Source organism: Ostrea edulis, chromosome 6 (genome assembly GCF_947568905.1).
Source record: "Ostrea edulis chromosome 6, xbOstEdul1.1, whole genome shotgun sequence".
In the NCBI taxonomy this organism is placed as follows: Eukaryota; Metazoa; Mollusca; class Bivalvia; order Ostreida; family Ostreidae; genus Ostrea; species Ostrea edulis.
Genome location: NC_079169.1, coordinates 91,302,540 through 91,321,305, shown reverse-complemented (window position 1 = coordinate 91,321,305; position 18,766 = coordinate 91,302,540). Strand labels below are relative to the sequence as shown.

Here is an 18,766-nt window from a genome sequence, read left to right as displayed (position 1 = left end):
GTAAAAAATAAATAAAGATACACGAAGACGTTCAGTAAAGCTTTAGCGTTTTCATTTCAAATCTTCAGAAGCTTTATATTTAGTAACACACACACACACACACACACACGTTTATCGTTTGAGGTATGTTAACATACTTATTAATTTCATGCTCCATGTTCTTCTGGGGGCCCAAGGGTAGGACTGAAACACACACACACACACACACACACAAAATTAATACGTGAATCCCCAGAAACACTTCTCTCCAAGAAATCTCGCATAAGAGTGAATAAACTATTATATGTATACTGAACAGAATAGTTTGGGCCTAATTTAGGATATTGTATTATGAAAAAGTGAAGATAACGAACTGTATAATTATTCTCACATCTCCTATAAAGAATACAAAATTAAAATTAGGACAAACCAGGGGTGGGATCAGGTGCCCGGAGGAGTAAGCATCCCCTGCCGACCGGTCACACCCAACGTGAGACCAATATCTTGATCAGATAAATGGCGTAATCTGTAGTTAAAATCAGAATTGGTAGGAAGCATGTCAGACAGCTGATTTTGACTACGGATCACTCCTTTTACCTAATCAAGATATAGGGCTTATGACCGGTCGACAGGGGGTGCCTACTCCTCCTAGGCACCTGATTCCACCGCTCGTCCAGCGGTCCGTGTTTGTCCAACTCTTAATTCTATATTCCTTATAGGTGTTATGAGATTGACCACTGTTCGTTATCTTCACCTTTTCATCTACATGCTTATTTTGAGCAGTATTCAAGATCAGGTCATGTTGTTGTATGATGTTGCAGCTATCTACTTTAGACCTTTATAGGTGTTCTTCATCCATTTCTACTTGTCAGCTTGCATAACATGCTATGGGGAAAATCCATGCTACGTATCCGAGGAGAAAGTGTTTTTCGCGTTTTCTTGGTGTATCTTTTAAATGTTTGACATAAGATGATTTGGTGGCTATTTAAGGTTTTAAAACTGCGACCCCGGTTAGATTCTCAGGATCGGCAGTGTTTGTATTTGAAAGAGTATTGTGGTCGCCAACTTGGGCAAGTGCTCTTTTTTCCAGATACTCCGGTCAATGACCTCTTCGCGCTAATATCTGAACCGACGAGAAGTAATCATGTTCACCTCTTGTGTGTCCAGGGGTCCAAGTTTACCCAACCCTCTATTTTGTATTGTTTATAGAATTTATGAAATTGATCGCTGTTCGTTATCTTCACCTTTATAGGAGTTATGAGATTGATCGCTGTTCGTTATCTTCACCTTTATAGGATTTATGAGATTGATCGCTGTTCGTTATCTTCACCTTTATAGGAGTTATGAGATTGATCACAGTTCGTTATCTTCACCTTTATAGGAGTTATGAGAATGATCACTCTTCGTTATCTTCACCTTTATAGGAGTTATGAGATTGATCACAGTTCGTTATCTTCACCTTTGTAGGAGTTATGAGATTGATCACAGTTCGTTATCTTCACCTTTATAGGAGTTATGAGATTGATCACTGTTCGTTATCTTCACCTTTGTAGGAGTTATGAGATTGATCACAGTTCGTTATCTTCACCTTTATAGGAGTTAGGAGATTGATCACTGTTCGTTATCTTCACCTTTATGGGAGTTATGAGATTGATCACTGTTCGTTATCTTCACCTTTATAGGAGTTATGAGATTGATCACAGTTCGTTATCTTCACCTTTGTAGGAGTTATGAAATTGATCACTGTTCGTTATCTTCACCTTATAGGAGTTATGAGATTGATCACAGTTCGTTATCTTCACCTTTGTAGGAGTTATGAAATTGATCACTGTTCGTTATCTTCACCTTTATAGGAGTTATGAGATTGATCACTGTTCGTTATCTTCATCTTTGTAGGAGTTATGAGATTGATCACAGTTCATTATCTTCACCTTTGTAGGAGTTATGAAATTGATCACTGTTCGTTATCTTCACCTTTATAGGAGTTATGAGATTGATCACTGTTCGTTATCTTCACTTTTATAGGAGTTAGGAGATTGATCACTGTTCGTTATCTTCACCTTTATAGGAGTTAGGAGATTGATCACTGTTCGTTATCTTCACTTTTATAGGAGTTAGGAGATTGATCACTGTTCGTTATCTTCACCTTTATAGGAGTTAGGAGATTGATCACTGTTCGTTATCTTCACCTTTATAGGAGTTATGAGATTGATCACTGTTCGTTATCTTCACCTTTATAGGAGTTATGAGATTGATCGCTGTTCGTTATCTCCATCTTTCATTATAAGTTGTAGAACGTGTTTATTAAGTTGTTCTTGAAAACTGCGAGTGTTGGTTCTTCGAATGAGTCATCATACATGTGTGTAATTCCATTATCGGCTTTTAAAGGTGCAGTTGCAAAAAGCTCTTTCCGTTTCGTTGCAATTGGGATTCTTATACTCCTTTGGACATCTCGGCTCTAGATCCAATGAGATGACGTTGCTTTCTTTAAAACTATTTGTTACAAATACATACATCATTTCATCTAATTGGATGAAACAAAAATGATATAGAAACAGACAATAGCGATATAGATAGCATCATCTATATAGTAACGTGTGGTGTGTATCACCCTTTCAATAATTCAAAGGTCTATCCAACATTTCGCCAATACAAACAATTCTAGCTTGACTCGTTCCTCTTTTCAATAACGTAGTCGACCATTTCTCTCTTAGTTTTGATACAGATCGCGTTATATACACTTCAAATGGATTCTGTGTAAATTGAAAGTTAAGAAAATGAGATCATATTTGTGGAAAAAGTTAAAAATAAAAATTAAAAAAATTATGGATCGCTACACCCGTTTGACACCAATTCTGAAAGGTACACTTCAGTGCCTACTGTATTTCAGAGTAGTTTTTACATGAAATTTTCATGACATAGTGCAGATTCAAGTTTGTTAAAATAATGTTACTAGGGGATAGGATGGGGCCACAATAGGGGATCAAAGTTTTACATAGAAATTTATAGGGAAAATCTTGAATAATCTTCTCAAGAACCACTGCGTCAGGAAAGTACAAATTTACATGACAGCTTTCTGACATAGTGCAGATTTAGGTTTGTTAAAATAATGGTCCCAGGGGGTAGGGTGGCGACACAACAGGGGATCAACGTTTTACATGCAAATATATATAGAGAAAATCATTAAAACTCTTTTTAAAGAACCACTGGGCCAGAAAAGTACATGACAGCTTTCTGGCATAGTGTAGATTCAATTTGTTAAAATCATGATCCCCCGGAGGTAGGAGGGGGCCACAATAGGGAATCAAAGTGGTACATACAAATATTTAAGGGAAATATTTCAACACCTTCTGAAGAATCACTGAGCAAGAAAAACTGAAATTTACATAAAAGCTTCCCGACATAGTACATATTCAAGTTTGTTAAAAGCATGGCCTCCAGGGATAGGATAGGACCACAATAGGGGATCAAAGTTTTACATACAAATATACGGAGAAAATCTTTAAAAATCGTCTCAAGAATCATTGGGCCAGATAAGTTTACATTTACATGAAAGCTTCCTGTCATATTGTAGATTCAAGTTGGTAAAAATCATGGCCCCCGGGGTTAGGTTGGGGCCACAATAGAGATCGAAGTTTTACATTCGAATATATAGGGAAATCTTTAAATATGGGCTAAGGTGACGCAGGTGAGCGATGTGGCCCATGGACCTCTTGTTGAATAATTTTAACCAAATGTTTGTGATGTTTACGTGTAATATGACAAAATACTATAATATTTGCAAGATTTGCCAACAAACTAAAGAGGTAAAAAAATGTAGATCACTTATGATAACATTTTTCTGCAGTATACGGGTAAATTGAAAGTGAAGATAAAATGGGGGAAACTGAAAAGTGTATTTGCTCATTGTCTGTGTTATATAGTGGCTAAGTACTTCGTTACTAGCTTGAAAATACGGATGTATATTTAATTGCTGTTATAAAATTTAGAAATTCATTTCAAAATTAAGGATTATCTCCCTCATGCATAGCTCTTATCCTTTGACGAATTTGGCTCCACTTTTTTGGCACGCTGTTTTTGGCTATATTTAGCTCTAAAACTTCATAGTTATTTCGGATTTCAAACATTTCGGTTGAGCATCACTGAAGAGACATTATTTGTGAAATGCGCATCTGGTGCATCAAAATTGGTACCGTATAAGTTTTACATAGTGATCTCGAGACTACCTCAATAGCGAGACGTCATCCCGAAGCCTGGCTGTAGAATGATACCCCCCCTCCCCCCTTGAAGATAGTTCTAGAGTGAGACTGTCTTTGGAAGTTTGCTCCAGAGTGAGACTTCCCCCTGGACGTCTGGCCTCCAGAGTGAAACTTCCCCCTGGACGTCTGGCCTCCAGAGTGAAACTTCCCCCTGGACGTCTGGCGCTAGAGTGCAACATATCAGAGTTCTAACTCTAGAATGAGACCTTCCCCTTAAAAATCTGGTTCTAGAGTGAGGCTTCTCTTCGGAAATCTGGCTCTGCAAAACTCTGGCACGTCCCTCAAATCATCTTTAAATCTAAGTACTTCAATCTCAAGTTGTTTTAAAGTGTGTTCCAGTTTTCCTTCCTTCGTTGGCAAATGGTCGCAAAAGAATGGTTTCAGTCGCATCAATAGGACAGCCCCAATTAGTAGCCTCTTCCGACAAACAAGGTGTACTGATGATCTATTCTAATCCAGATCCACGCGCTACTGTGGTAGTTTATGCACATCACATGCACAAAAATAAACCAGGGAACTTATCTTTGCCTATGGAAAACTCATATTGTGAATAACTATTACATTTGGATTTGAAATATTTAATCGGCATATTTCAAAATATACGACAAACAAACGATTATTACAAGAATTCAAATTGCAAATTCTCCGTTAGGAGTTTTTAAATGATTCTGTACATACGTATAGAGTGTCCACATGATTATTGATATAATATGCTCTACATATACCATTTCGTAAAGTTATGGCAACAATAGGGAGAACATCACAATATCATACAATTCTAGATGCAGAAGATCGATACGTACAATGTATTCAATTTAAATCTAGACATATCTTATTGAGAAACTCAATGTATTTAATTTAAATCTAGACATATTTTATTGAGAAACTCAGTAGGATCGGGCAACAGACATAGCATATGTAGGCCCTCTCCCAATGTGTTATACATACTAGTACATACTAAGCAGGTTGTGTATTCTATTGCCATGGATTTTAATCACCAGTACAGAACACAATCATCCGCAAGACAAATAATCGACATTGTCAAATGTTTTTAGGGCATGTTGAAAAGACTCCTTGAATTCCTTATAATTTTTGTTCCCAAGAGGAATCATTAGGGTTTCAAAACACGTCATGGCTTCTGGGATCTTGTTTTCGGGTTTGGCATTAATGAACTTTGCTTGAAGTACCTCTTGGCTTACAGATGGACTTGATAGACCGGTGATGAAATGGTAGAGCGCCATTGCTTCTTCATCTGCAAATGTGTTCGAATGGTTTTAATCAATTCAATATTTTGCATTTTACAATTGTAATTCAGAGCATACGTATTATTATATTATTAGACTTTTTATACGCAAGTTCCATTGTACTGTGCGAAGTATGACAGCGGACATGTACAATGACAATAGTATTCTATAAAATATTCATTCTGATATACATGTACATGTATTTTTAAAAAGGTGACGATAACGAACAGTGATCAATCTCATAACTCCTATAAGCAATACAAAATAGAGAGTTGGGCAAAGACAGACCTCTGGATATACCAGAGGTGGGATCAGGTGCCTAGGAGGAGTAAGCATCCCCTGCTGACCGATCACACCCGCCGTGAGCCCGTTGAAATAAATCATTCGTTAAATCAAATTTAACACTAAATTAGATTTGAAAGTTTTAAAAATATTTTTCGATATGAATATGACAAAAGACAGCAAGAGCGAAGAGCCTTCGTGATATTCCACCAGCTACTGAAAACAAATGCTACAATTTTCAAAATATCTGATTCTATGATATCAAGTAAATTTCTTTCCAAAGAAAGCAAAATGTTTAATGAAAATTACTTTTAAAAGCAATGTTTTGAATAGAAAGCATAGGTTCGATGTGTACATGTCAGATCCTAATGCAAGGTGAAGATAACGAACAGTGATCAATCTCATAACTCCTACAAGCAATACAAAATATATAGTTGGGCAAACACGGACCCCTGGACACATCAGACGTGGGATCAGGTGCCTAGGAGCAGTAAGCATCCTCTGTTGACCGGTCACACCCGCCGTGAGCCCCATATCCTGATCAGGTAAACGGAGTTATCCGCAGTCAAATCAGTGTGCCAAGAACGGCTTAACAATCGGTATGAAACACGTCAGACAGCATTTGACCCAATGATATGTTGTATTGACGAACTAGATCGTTATAACGACCACAGAATTTGCGAAATGCTGACTTCAATCGAGACTGTTGAAATCCCTGTACCATCAACTTGTTTGTCAGTAGCTTACCTCGATTTAAAAACTGATAGATCTTGATCGACGTATACAACCCATATACATGTACACAAGTCAGTTCTGATCCCATCGTTCACGATGACGACCATTTGTCGGTATTCAAAACGAAATGGCGGGAAATGCATTTATTTGTAAATAATAAATTCAAGTCAACCATGATTCCTTACTAAAATGTCACTTTATTTTGAATATCATAGTTATCCTCTTCATAACAATTTCATTCAAACAATTCTTGCATTATGTACTTTAAAATTTCGGTAAATATCAACGGGCCAAAGTATGACCTAGCGAGTATCTCTGCAACTTTTAACCTTACCATTTATCTCCTTCACAGAGCGAATTGCGAAATCCTTCGCCTTTTTCAATTTGTCGTTGTCGGCATTGAGGCCCTCCAGCGCCGGAAGCAAGATTTTCTGAAGATACTCTTTATTGATTGAATATCCGTCAGAGTGGACAAAAAGTGGCTCCAGCAAAGAAATGTCCTTTATCTTATCAAGGAATTTGAGAAAGTTAAGACCTCTCCTGAGTGCATCTATTGCAGGCCTCCTTTCGTCGATGATACTGTATCTTGTCAGCATGTGGACTAACTGCTCTCGGTTGCTCATCTACAATGTTTTAAGGCATAGCATTTACAGTAATGTTTGATATTTCATCAGTCCTATTCAATCAGGCTCTTTAAAATGTAAATGCATTCTTTTATGTGCTCAATGAATTTATGTTGCTACATAGCACAGAGTCAGCTGGAACAATATGATACTTTACTGAAAGGTATTTGATATTGGTGTAACTTGCATTAAATTGTTTTTCCACTGGCCAACCAATGTGTTCTACTAGAGCCCCCTCCTCGCTTTGGATCACAGCGGCTATTTGGTCATCTGTTTTGCATTCCAATATCTATTAATTACGACATAAAAATATGGATATAACAATAATTAAAACAACCAAACGTTAATAGAATTCGATGAAGATCGCATTTTTATACGGTTTTGACAAAGCATCTCTGTGTGTATTATGTTTGATAAAATTACTTGTTGGACAAAATGTTTCACAGCTGGATTTGGGATATCTTCAATCATTAGATACTGTTCAAAATCTTCATGATCTACCATAAAATGATACAACCCTGGATTTAAGTATGGGAATCCACAATCAAAATTCAAAATGGACTCGACAATTCCGATACCGACTGCAGTCAGGTCGTCCAGTCTGTCATTTGTAAAATTCGGTACTAAACGAGGATAGTCTCCGACGAAAAGTCCTCGATCTCTGATAGCTGTCCGAAAGAAATTAGAGTAAAATTCTCTTCGATAACCCCCTCCATCATAGTCGAATTCTCTGGAATCGTCAAAAACGATCATCAACGACTCGTGGCGAGAAAAGAAGTTTCCCCGTCGGGATTCACCAATTTTGTTTTTGTAATGTGACATGGCAAGTTTAAACATTTGTGATTTTTCTACTCTCACGCACTGTTTAATTTGTTCATCTCCGATAATTTGTTCCAGAATTGGCCTGAGTTTTTCTTTGTACATCCAAAAATCTGAAGCGAAGATAAACGAAGTCAGTGTACATGCATATCAGTACAGTAATTCGTAATACTAGAGAAGCCCTGTACTTCTGTATTTCATGATCTACAATTGTATTATACTACTGATGTAATGACAACTTTGGGTTGGTTGTATATATTCTCTTTAGAGAAGTCGAGAGGCATAGCCTTCATCGACTTCTCTTCGCAAGCATTCATGTTTTGATTATGGAAAACGTGTAAATGCCGGAGTCGGTGACGGTTTATGCTTCGACCGACGTTTCGACTCAGATGTGCCTGGATTTACGCAACAGACAACTTGTTTTCAAACATGTAGCAGTAATGCACAAAACCGTCACAAGGAAGTCAAAACTTACTTGCTTTTAATCCATTTTCAACATGCCCCTGTCCCGGGTTTAAATCACAACTCTGTTTACGTCAGTTTGCTTTCTCTTAACTGGTCCCCTGTTGTGACAGCTCCCAAGACCAATTAACGTAAACCCGGGACAAGGTACATGTTGAAAATGAATTAAAAGCAGGTAAGTGTTGATTTCCTTGTGACAGTTTTGTGCATTACTGCTAAATGTTTGAAAACAAGTTGTCTATTGCGTAAATCCAGGCACATCTGAGTCGAAACGTCGGTCGAAGCATAAACCGTCACCGACTCCGGCATTTACACGTTTTCCAGAATCAAAATATGAATGCTTGCGAAGAGAAGTCGATGAAAGCTATGCCTCTCGACTTCTCTAAAAGAGAATAGGTTGTATATTGTTCAACGCCCCCATCGAAATTTTTTCACTCATATGGAGACGTAACCATTTCCGTTGAAGAGCTGCGGAATTTAGACCTACGCTCGGCATGCCACACCTGCTATGACATGGACCGCCCCATTTAGTCGCCTCTTACGACAAACAAGAGGTACTGAGGACCTATTCTAATCCGGATCCCCACAGGAAGGATAATTCTAATAGAGACCAACCAGAGTGCAATGATCATCTTAAAATTAAAGGTAAAGATGCTTTATTTTTTTTTGTACCTTATTCAAATGCGTACTTACTTGCACATGTTGGAATGTTTGCAACATCAGCAACTCTCTTGAGAGCACTCTGAAGTATATGAGAAGATAAAATGTGTCAGAATTCTGAATCAGATTTATTGTACATGTGCCAATAACGTTTATGATACAAAGTATAACACCGTATAAGTAGAATTTTAGCGACGATTTAATTTTGGCATTATTAGTGAAAGTGTTGAGATCGCTAAAATTAAATATCGCTAATATTTATTCAAAATCGGGGGTAATACATGTACATAGTGTAGCAATCTTTTTGGGGAATTATAAAGTCGTTAAACTACTTGTTGTATTATTATGTAAAAGGTAATTACTTATGCGGAATGTGTTGAAGAATAACGCCCGAAGTCGAGAGCTTTTGTTGGGAAATAGACTAAGGAATAATTTTCCAACGATGAGAATATTGTTAATTTATTATGGTAGTGTTTGTAACGTGTACAGAGTAAAGTTTAGGAGATGTACAGCTATAATCAACACAGCACTAAAGTATTATATATATATATATATATATATATATATATATATATATATATATATATATATATAAATGAAGCAGTAATGTTTTTGTTTTACGTCATGGAATTTATTGGAAATTTTATACTTGTAGATCGTGGAAGAAATTAAAATACAGACCTTGAATTTGTCGCTTGGTTGCTGGAACGATGAGCTGGTTTCGGCACCCATTCTGTTTTGTTTTTGCAGATACCTCCAGCCTGTTTCACTCTGAATAAATGTGTTTAGAATTAAACTTTTGGCTTTTAAACGTTGCGTTTTTATCGCTAAATGCAAAACATTATTGCAAGGTTATTTTGTCCTTTATTTTACAACAGAAAAGTACAAAGGTACATTCACAATAGCAAATAGACTTTAGTACAAATTTTATGGGTTGGCAGAATAAATTACCTCAGAGGAGGTAAAACGAGTTGTGCGTGCTTCAAATCACCGTAAATTCAATACAAGCCTTGTACTGTATGTTTTAACACACATTGTTTGTCAACAACCCCATCATGTAACAGTATCTTGATACTGGCATCATGCTTTTCTCCAAAAACAAAAGAAAAATAATTCTTATCTCTAACCTAGACTAATACTAAGTAACTCTTTCAAACAAATTGCCAAACACAATGGCGTCATCACAACCTGCTCCAAAAGCACAATACTGCATTATTCTATGATAGCTAGCTTACAATGTAAAATAAGTAAAGTGCTACCATCACCTTTTTTAAAAACCGCTTTGTAACGAATATGCATAAAACAGTTACTACCTAATTTCTGTAATGGTAACACGTACACAATATAAACTCACCTTATCTCCTAGCTTGTTTCAAAATATATCCTAGGTACTCAAAACAGACCACGATATGGAAATTGACCAATAAATAAATTCAAAATATCATACGCAACATCTTAATGGGAGGATCTCACAAGAAAATATTAAATGCCCGAGCCTCGATGTCTGTTGTTTGTCCCTGTTTTTCAGAATTTGACACATTGCCAAACAATATTTCGAACCACTGCAATATTGATTTTAAACTTCCTCGTCGTGGGTAATCGAAGCGGTATGGGTAGATGTCATAAAGTGAGGGATTTAAACAGTACCTGTACATAGCTTGTCCTCATTCTCGTTTATTACCCACTCAGGTAGGCACCATTAGAACATTTTAGCTAGCACTTTGATGCGATTTGGAGGATCTTGTAAACGAAATTTTCATGCTATCAAATATAGTGTAAAGTAGATTGAATTTGAACTTTTTTTCAGAACAAAGCATGTTCGTAAACTTAAATAAGAAATATTTAATTCATTTTTGCATATATGTTTGCAAACATATGCATTTCTAAGACTAGTTGCCAAGTATCTAGTTTTATTTCAGTTATTTATTCCGAACAAGTCTGGGAAATATCCAGTAATGCCAACATGGGGGGACAAACTCCGTCCAAACCAACACCAGCAAGTAAGTTATCCACAACCGTTGCTGATTGACCAGAGTCGAAATATAGTAGTGATCTTTAAACATTTATTGATCACTCTTATCTTTTTTGTTTTACAATTATTATGCTAGAGACACGGAGCGGTGAATGACTAAATGACAAAATGCAAATTTGTCTTAACAATGTAAAAAACAAATATTTCATTTACTTGTATTTACATTTTATCAATAACATGTTTTAAATAATATTTTGAAATTTACCGCTTTCTCCGTACACATATGTGATATTAACTGAACAACAATAACTAGTGAAGAATACTATAAGTATACCGATGTTGATCTATTCTATACCAGAAAGAGCTTTGTCTATGCAGTGTCAAGTCTCACTTTCTCTGGTGGAGCATGACAAGAATGCCCTTTTTTCCATTGTGGACTCGTAGTGTAATTTGATGAGTCAATCAAAGTTTTATTTTATTACAATACAAAGAAGTAAAGCGTTGAAAAGGATAGCAATACATATTTATATCGACAACTATTTGAAAACTTGAGTTATCTGAGTTTGACGCAGCTTGTATTTGCATCTTCCTATCAGATGAACTTCTATATAATAGACATGAAATTAGATTGAGGTTTGGTCATTTATTCTTGAACAAATGACTTGAAAACAAAGTAAAGGCTGGGATAAGATTATGCAAGAAAAGGATAGCAATATATATATATATATATATATATGTGTGTGTGTGTGTGTGTGTGTGTGTGTGTGTGTGTGTGTGTGTGAGACAAAATAAAAACAAACGTGTGTGATAAAAGAATGTTTAACCGGGAGAACTAAGTCTCCCCATGGTAAATCTTATACATTTATATAATCTTATTAATGTAAAGGCGAAGATAACGAGCAGTGGTTAATCTCACAACTCCCACAAGGAAACAAAATAGAGAGCTGGGCAAACACCGACCCCAAGATATGTTCAGGGGTGGGATCAGGTGCTTAGGAGGAGTAAGCATCGAAAAAAGGCACTTTTACGCCCCAACAGAGTAAGTGAGACTTCATAAACAGAGCTCTTCTTGTCATAGAATAGGTCAGCATAAGAATATACATTCTGTACAGAATAGGTCAGCATCAGTATCTACATTCTGTACAGAATAGGTCAGCATCAGTATCTACATTCTGTACAGAACAGGTCAACATCAGTATATATATTCTGTACAGAATAGGTCAACATCAGTATATATATTCTGTACAGAATAGGCCAACATCAGTATATACATTCTGTACAGAACAGGTTAGCATAAGAATATACATTCTGTACAGAATAGGTCAACATCAGTATATACATTCTGTACAGAATAGGTCAACATAAGTATATACATTCTGTACAGAATAGGTCAACATCAGTATATACAGTCTGTACAGAATACGTCAACATCAGTATATACATTCTGTACAGCATAGGTCAACATCAGTATATACATTCTCTACAGATAGTGAGCTAAGCTTCCTGATATAGAATAGGTCAACATCAGTATATACACTCTGTACAGAATAGGTCAACATCAGTATATACATTCTGTACAGAATATGCCAACATCAGTATATACACTCTGTACAGACCAGGTTAGCATAAGAATATACATTCTGTACAGAATAGGTCAACATCAGTATATACATTCTGTACAAAATAGGCCAACATCAGTATATACATTCTGTACAGAACAGGTTAGCATAAGAATATACATTCTGTACAGAATAGGCCAACATCAGTATATACATTCTGTACAGAATAGGTCAACATCAGTATATACATTCTGTACAGAACAGGTTAGCATAAGAATATACATTCTGTACAGAATAGGCCAACATCAGTATATACATTCTGTACAGAATAGGTTAGCATCAGTATATATATTCTGTACAGAATAGGTCAACATCATTATATGCATTCTGTACAGAATAGGTCAACATCAGTATATACATTCTGTACAGAATAAGTCAACATCAGAATATACATTATGTATAGAATAGGTCAACATCAGTATATACATTCTGTACAGAATAGGTCAACATCAGTATATACACTCTGTACAGAATAGGTCAACATCAGTATATATATTCTGTACAGAATAGGTCAACATCAGTATATACACTCTGTACAGAATAGGTCAACATCAGTATATACATTCTGTACAGAATAGGTTAGCATCAGTATATACATTCTGTACAGAATAGGTCAACATCAGTATATACATTCTGTACAGAATAGGTTAGCATCAGTATATATATTCTGTACAGAATAGGTCAACATCATTATATGCATTCTGTACAGAATAGGTCAACATCAGTATATACATTCTGTACAGAATAGGTCAACATCAGTATATACATTCTGTACAGAATAAGTCAACATCAGAATATACATTCTGTACAGAATAGGTCAACATCAGTATATACATTCTGTACAGAATAGGTCAACATCAGTATATACATTCTGTACAGATAGTGAGCTAAGCTTTCTGTTATAGAATAGGTCAACATCAGTATATACACACTGTACAGAATAAGTCAACATCAGAATATACATTCTGTACAGAATAGGTCAACATCAGTATATACATTCTGTACAGAATAGGTCAACATCAGTATATACACTCTGTACAGAATAGGTCAACATCAGTATATACACTCTGTACATAATAGGTCAACATCAGTATATACACTCTGTACAGAATAGGTCAACATCAGTATATACATTCTGTACAGAATAGGTCAACATCAGTATATACACTCTGTACAGAATAAGTCAACATCAGAATATACATTCTGTACAGAATAGGTCAACATCAGTATATACATTCTGTACAGAATAGGTCAACATCAGTATATACATTCTGTACAGATAGTAAGCTTAGCTAGTTATTTTTGTTCTGTGTTTCCATTAGTTACATTGAATAGCTGATTAAGTTATGAATGTTAGGATTTGTGTAATAATACCTTGAAACATTGAGTTACTTAGCTTTTTTACAAATATTATATAATGAAATTCATCACTAATCTCATTTCTATTACATAGTTGACGTATTCTACATTCTCTCTCTCTCTCTCTCTCTCTCTCTCTCTCTCTCTCTCTCTCTCTCTCCATGAACACGAACGAAATACAGTACTGAATAGTAAATACCAATCTGTAAAAAGAAACAAAATCTCATTCATTACAATTGTTTTGATTGGACAAAAAATAAAACTGAACGAGAATTTACACATCAATAAATCATATGCGTCCGAAAAGAAATAAAGTAATGTACGGAGATTCGGCGATTTTTTTTTTAATTTTAAAGTACAGTGAATAAATGGGAATAAGAATCAAACAATTGATCGATGTGTAAACACCGGCCATTTTACTCATAAACTTAACATTAAAGTGCTTCGTGAGTAAGATAGTTATGGCTCTTTAACACTTTATCTTTTACAGTCATCTTAAATCTGAAGATTTCATTTTTCAAGGCAAAATTTGTACAACAATGAATGAGAACGGAATTAAACATATAAGAGCAACATGAACATTGGTTTTATTGACAAGGCGTTGCCTCTTTGAAGATATTGATTGATTTATTCACAGGAACGTAGGGTATGATTATGATAAAGCAACGTGATCTGTCGGTGAATAATTCATTTCGTGAAATCGATTTTAATAGAGAGATGGGTAAAAGACCAGTGTATTATTTACACCAAGAACAGAATTCAACATTAAAACTTCATTTAACAGATAATGTGTCCCTTCCAAAGCAAATCACGAACATAGAACGGTGCTCTTTCATGCATGATTGTAATCGAGGAGTTTTAGAATTTAACATTAAATGAAATTCATACTTTGCAGGAATACTACATTTAGCTAGATATCTTAGTCTCAAAGTCTAAAACTCGAGGAATGAACTGCAATGTCTTTCTAAAACGGATAACAATCTCTCTTGAGTATTGCATTTATTCAGTTTTGATTTTTTTTTACATTCTTTTTCAGTTTCAGAGTCTCAGAAAAAGACCTTTCAGACAGTTCTTGGCGATCTACGAAGACAACAGATTGGAAAGAGAGTTGTACTCAAAATAGAAAGATCATGTCTTTTTCAAGGTGCCTTTCACCATTTTAAACAGCAAGGAAGTGAACTAAATCCCCTGGACGTTCAGTTACACACTGCGAGGAGTGAGGAACCGTGTACAAACCTAGGGGGCCCTAATAGGGAATTCTTTACCCTGCTTCTCGAAGAATTTAAATCTCCAACCTTGGGCATGTTTGAAGGCCCTGGAAGTTATCTTTTACCGATGTTAAATAGAAAAGCTTTGAGTGGGGACATGTTTCGAATATTTGGAAAGATTGCAGTTCTTTCTGTGATTTCCGAGGGACCTGGTTTTCCATATTTTCCTCCATTTCTGGTCAGCTATTTGAGGGATCGAGAATTTGAACACGAACTAAGTAGTTTGTACATAGTGAATACCATGTTGACAGAATATATAAATCAGGTAATGTATTCAAAGTAAAATTTCAAAAGTACTGACCCTGTGGGGATCCGGGTTAGAATATGTCCTCAGTGCCCCTTGCTTGTCGTAAGAGGCGACTAAATGGGGCGGTCCTTCGGAAGAGACCGCAAAAGCCGAGGTCCCTTGTCACAGCAGGTGTGATACGATAAAGATCCCCCACTGCTCAAAGGCCGTAATCGCCGAACATAGGCCTAAATTTTACAGCCCTTTACCGGCAATGGTGACGTCTCCATATGAGTGAAATATTCTCGAGTGAGACGTTAAACAAAATACTGTATGCGACTTTTAATTGATTGGCTTTAATGAAATTAGAGCATTATATCAATCTTATATGTAAGGCTTGTATTCTGACAAGATATTCTCGTCCGTAAGGCCATTTCACATTTATCTATAAATAGTTCTATATACACACCTTTAAAGTTCTCTCTTTAATCCTCTTAAACAATCACATTTCGTTCTTCCTTTCATGGAAAAGGAAGTAGTTTTAAAAGGAAAATATCCTTCATGTATGAATGAAATGACCTTAGCATATTTCCCGACATATTTCATTTGTAAACGTAAATTTTCTTTTCAACTTTCATTTATAGAATATGTTCATTCAACATACATGTACATGTAAAAATGTATATGTACCATCGAAATGAGAGTGCTAGCGATTTAACTTTCATTAAATTGAAACGATCCAATGACCAATTTCTGTACAATGGGGATGTAATATGTTTCTGATGACAAACGAGTAAGAATTGAAAACAGCTATAGGGTGTATCAACGTAATGTTAGCCCCCCCCCCCCCCCCCCCCCGCTCTTTATTTTGTTAACATACAAACAATATTTTTAATCCTAATTCATCTATAGGTCTCGGTAATCTGAATCATAAATCGTTGTTTTATTTCCCCGAAGATCTGCAATGCAACTAGCCAAGAAGATTTGGACATAATAATTGGAGAAGACGAGGAACGGTTCATGGACAACTGTGGCTGGCCGTGCACTGACATGGTGACAGTGAGTACCATTAAGTCTTCTAACAAAAAACACTAAACCAGTTTACATTAATACAGATGTACATGTAGTCATGCTGTTATATTCCTGTTGCTCATATCAATGTGAAAAAGGTATGTATCATAATGTTATAAAGTTCGAAATTTATCTTTGCTAAAATCACTAAGATAGTTAAAAAAAAAACTATGTGGGATTGGAACTCTATATATCGGTAGCCTTGCCTTTTCATCCACTCTTCCAACAAGACTTACTTTATAAATCAATCAATATCTTCATGCGATGCACCATAGAAAGTACAATGATGTAATAAGTGTCAATGTTCTCGGTACGATATTTAGGAGGAAAGCACGTGACTATACCATTCTCTTTTACAGCCAAGTAAACGTATGTTATACGTTCAAACACTGATTCGATGGGAGTTGTTCGACAAAAGAAAAGAAATGTACGATCAGTTGAAAATAGGCCTGAATGTGTTGAATTTTCTTGATCTAACAAAGGATCTGCAGGACTTTGAACATTTGTATTTGTGTCGGAGCAAGTATAAAACGACGGCTGACTACATAAAAAAGAAACTGCTCCCAGAAGTGAAGAAATTGAAAGCACAAGACAAGGAAGAAGAGGACGCGAAGAAATTCACGTTACGATGTCTCAAGGACTTGGAAGGTACCCGAAGTTAGGGTTGTCTTTCTTCTTCCTGTCCTCCACTTCACATGTTTTAAATTCTGTCAACTATTCAAACTTATGCAGATCGTTCTGCAACACTAGAGAACAAAGGAAATGTATGCAAGTGTGAGTCAGGGCGGACATGCAAGTGTAGTAATCGAGACCTCGCCTTCTGTTAGCAAAGTCATTCCAATCGTTGTTTTCTTTTTTGATAATGCAGTTACATCCATGTACGTAATTTTGCAGAGGTCGTTGTTTTCTTTCTCTGATAAACTACCGCCCCTTTTTTGTAGATGAAGAGGCTGCGCATTTGTTTCAATTCATTACGGGTTTAGACGATCTACCGGCCCAAGAACTTCCGGTAAGTGTAGAGTTCAACAGGGTCAACCGAGCAGCTGAACTTCCGGAGGCTATCACGTGTGTGCAGAGACTTATTTTACCTTTGGGGAACAAAACTAAAATCCAACTTTATTCATCCTTTGATAAAGCTCTTAAATTTGGTAGACTCGGTTTTTCTGAAAATGCAAGTGCAAGGAAATGAAGAATTTAAATTGACAATCGCCATCGTCGATGCTCTGCATTTTTCTGTTTGTGTGCAAATCAAGAACATTGTACGCACAATACTGCAATCATCAACACGCTGCATGACAATTTTAGATTTGCAGAAAATATCTGTCACCTTGAAATAAAATGCATAAGATGTAATTTTCTTGTTTACCTGCATTGTAAATTAATAGTCTATCAGATATTGTGACAGTTATGCGTATCAAACTGAGTGGACTTTTGTAAACCTGCGCAGTGAGTAATAGTGACAAAGCAGAAAGAGAGGAATATTTTTATTTTCTGCAGAACCTCTCACCTCCGAGAAAAGAGCATGTTGAAATGAGTAATTGACATAATTTGCTAATGTAGAGAACTCTTTTAAGTGCGTTATATTAAAGAACATAATGGATCTGCTAACGCACATTCTCGGGCTTTTCTGGCCAGCAGAAAAACAACCTCGAATTTGTTGTAACAGTAACCATCATTTTCATATCCAATCAAAATACGACGATTCAATTCAATTCTTTATTGTTAATGTATACATGTACATTATCACATAAAAAGTGTATTGTTTTTCTTTTCAAAGGTATATAAAAACAACAACAACAATTTGTAAATGTTTTTAAAAATATAAAAGAAAAATTGTTACTTTAGCCATGGGCTAATTTCAGGATAAGAACGATTATCCGGAAAATAATTTATCTAGGAGGCAATAATAGAATGTGCTGCTGATGTGATCTCACAGAAAATAGATCTGGGAGGCAATAATAGAATGTGCTGCTGATGTAATCTCACAGAAAATAGATCTGGGAGGCAATAATAGAATGTGCTGCTGATGTAATCTCACAGAAAATAGATCTGGGAGGCAATAATAGACTGTGCTGCTGATGTAATCTCACAGATAATATATATGGGAGGCAATAATAGACTGTCCTGCTGATGTGGTCTCACAGATAATATATCTGGGAGGCAATAATAGAATGTGCTGCTGATGTGG

The 18,766-nt window shown here is 36.0% G+C and overlaps 2 protein-coding genes across 6 annotated transcripts; one reads left to right on the top strand and one right to left on the bottom strand.

The window, feature by feature from the left end:
• Positions 1–4,800: 4,800 nt before the first annotated feature.
• Positions 4,801–15,623, bottom strand: LOC125646660 (uncharacterized). 4 transcript variants are annotated; one of them, XM_056142682.1, is made up of 7 exons: positions 15,583–15,623; positions 9,745–9,834; positions 9,097–9,145; positions 7,546–8,054; positions 7,310–7,411; positions 6,834–7,122; positions 4,801–5,490 (listed from the first exon to the last, which is right to left on the bottom strand). In XM_056142682.1, the coding sequence occupies exons 2-7, from the start codon at positions 9,793–9,795 to the stop codon at positions 5,252–5,254; spliced, it is 1,239 nt and encodes a 412-aa protein (XP_055998657.1). In that variant the 5' UTR covers positions 9,796–9,834; positions 15,583–15,623; the 3' UTR covers positions 4,801–5,251. The 4 variants fall into 4 exon arrangements, with proteins under 4 accessions (XP_055998657.1, XP_055998654.1, XP_055998656.1 ...); XM_056142679.1 differs by lacking the exon at positions 15,583–15,623 and adding an exon at positions 10,418–10,583; XM_056142681.1 differs by lacking the exon at positions 15,583–15,623 and adding an exon at positions 10,403–10,545.
• LOC125646661 (uncharacterized) lies at positions 10,641–18,380 on the top strand. Of its 2 annotated transcripts, none has more exons than XM_048873135.2 (6): positions 10,641–10,752; positions 10,983–11,063; positions 15,050–15,546; positions 16,465–16,566; positions 16,938–17,226; positions 17,520–18,380. In XM_048873135.2, the coding sequence occupies exons 2-6, from the start codon at positions 11,027–11,029 to the stop codon at positions 17,765–17,767; spliced, it is 1,173 nt and encodes a 390-aa protein (XP_048729092.2). In that variant the 5' UTR covers positions 10,641–10,752; positions 10,983–11,026; the 3' UTR covers positions 17,768–18,380. The 2 variants fall into 2 exon arrangements, with proteins under 2 accessions (XP_048729092.2, XP_055998658.1); XM_056142683.1 differs by lacking the exon at positions 10,641–10,752 and adding an exon at positions 10,766–10,838.
• The last annotated feature ends 386 nt before the right edge of the window (positions 18,381–18,766 follow it).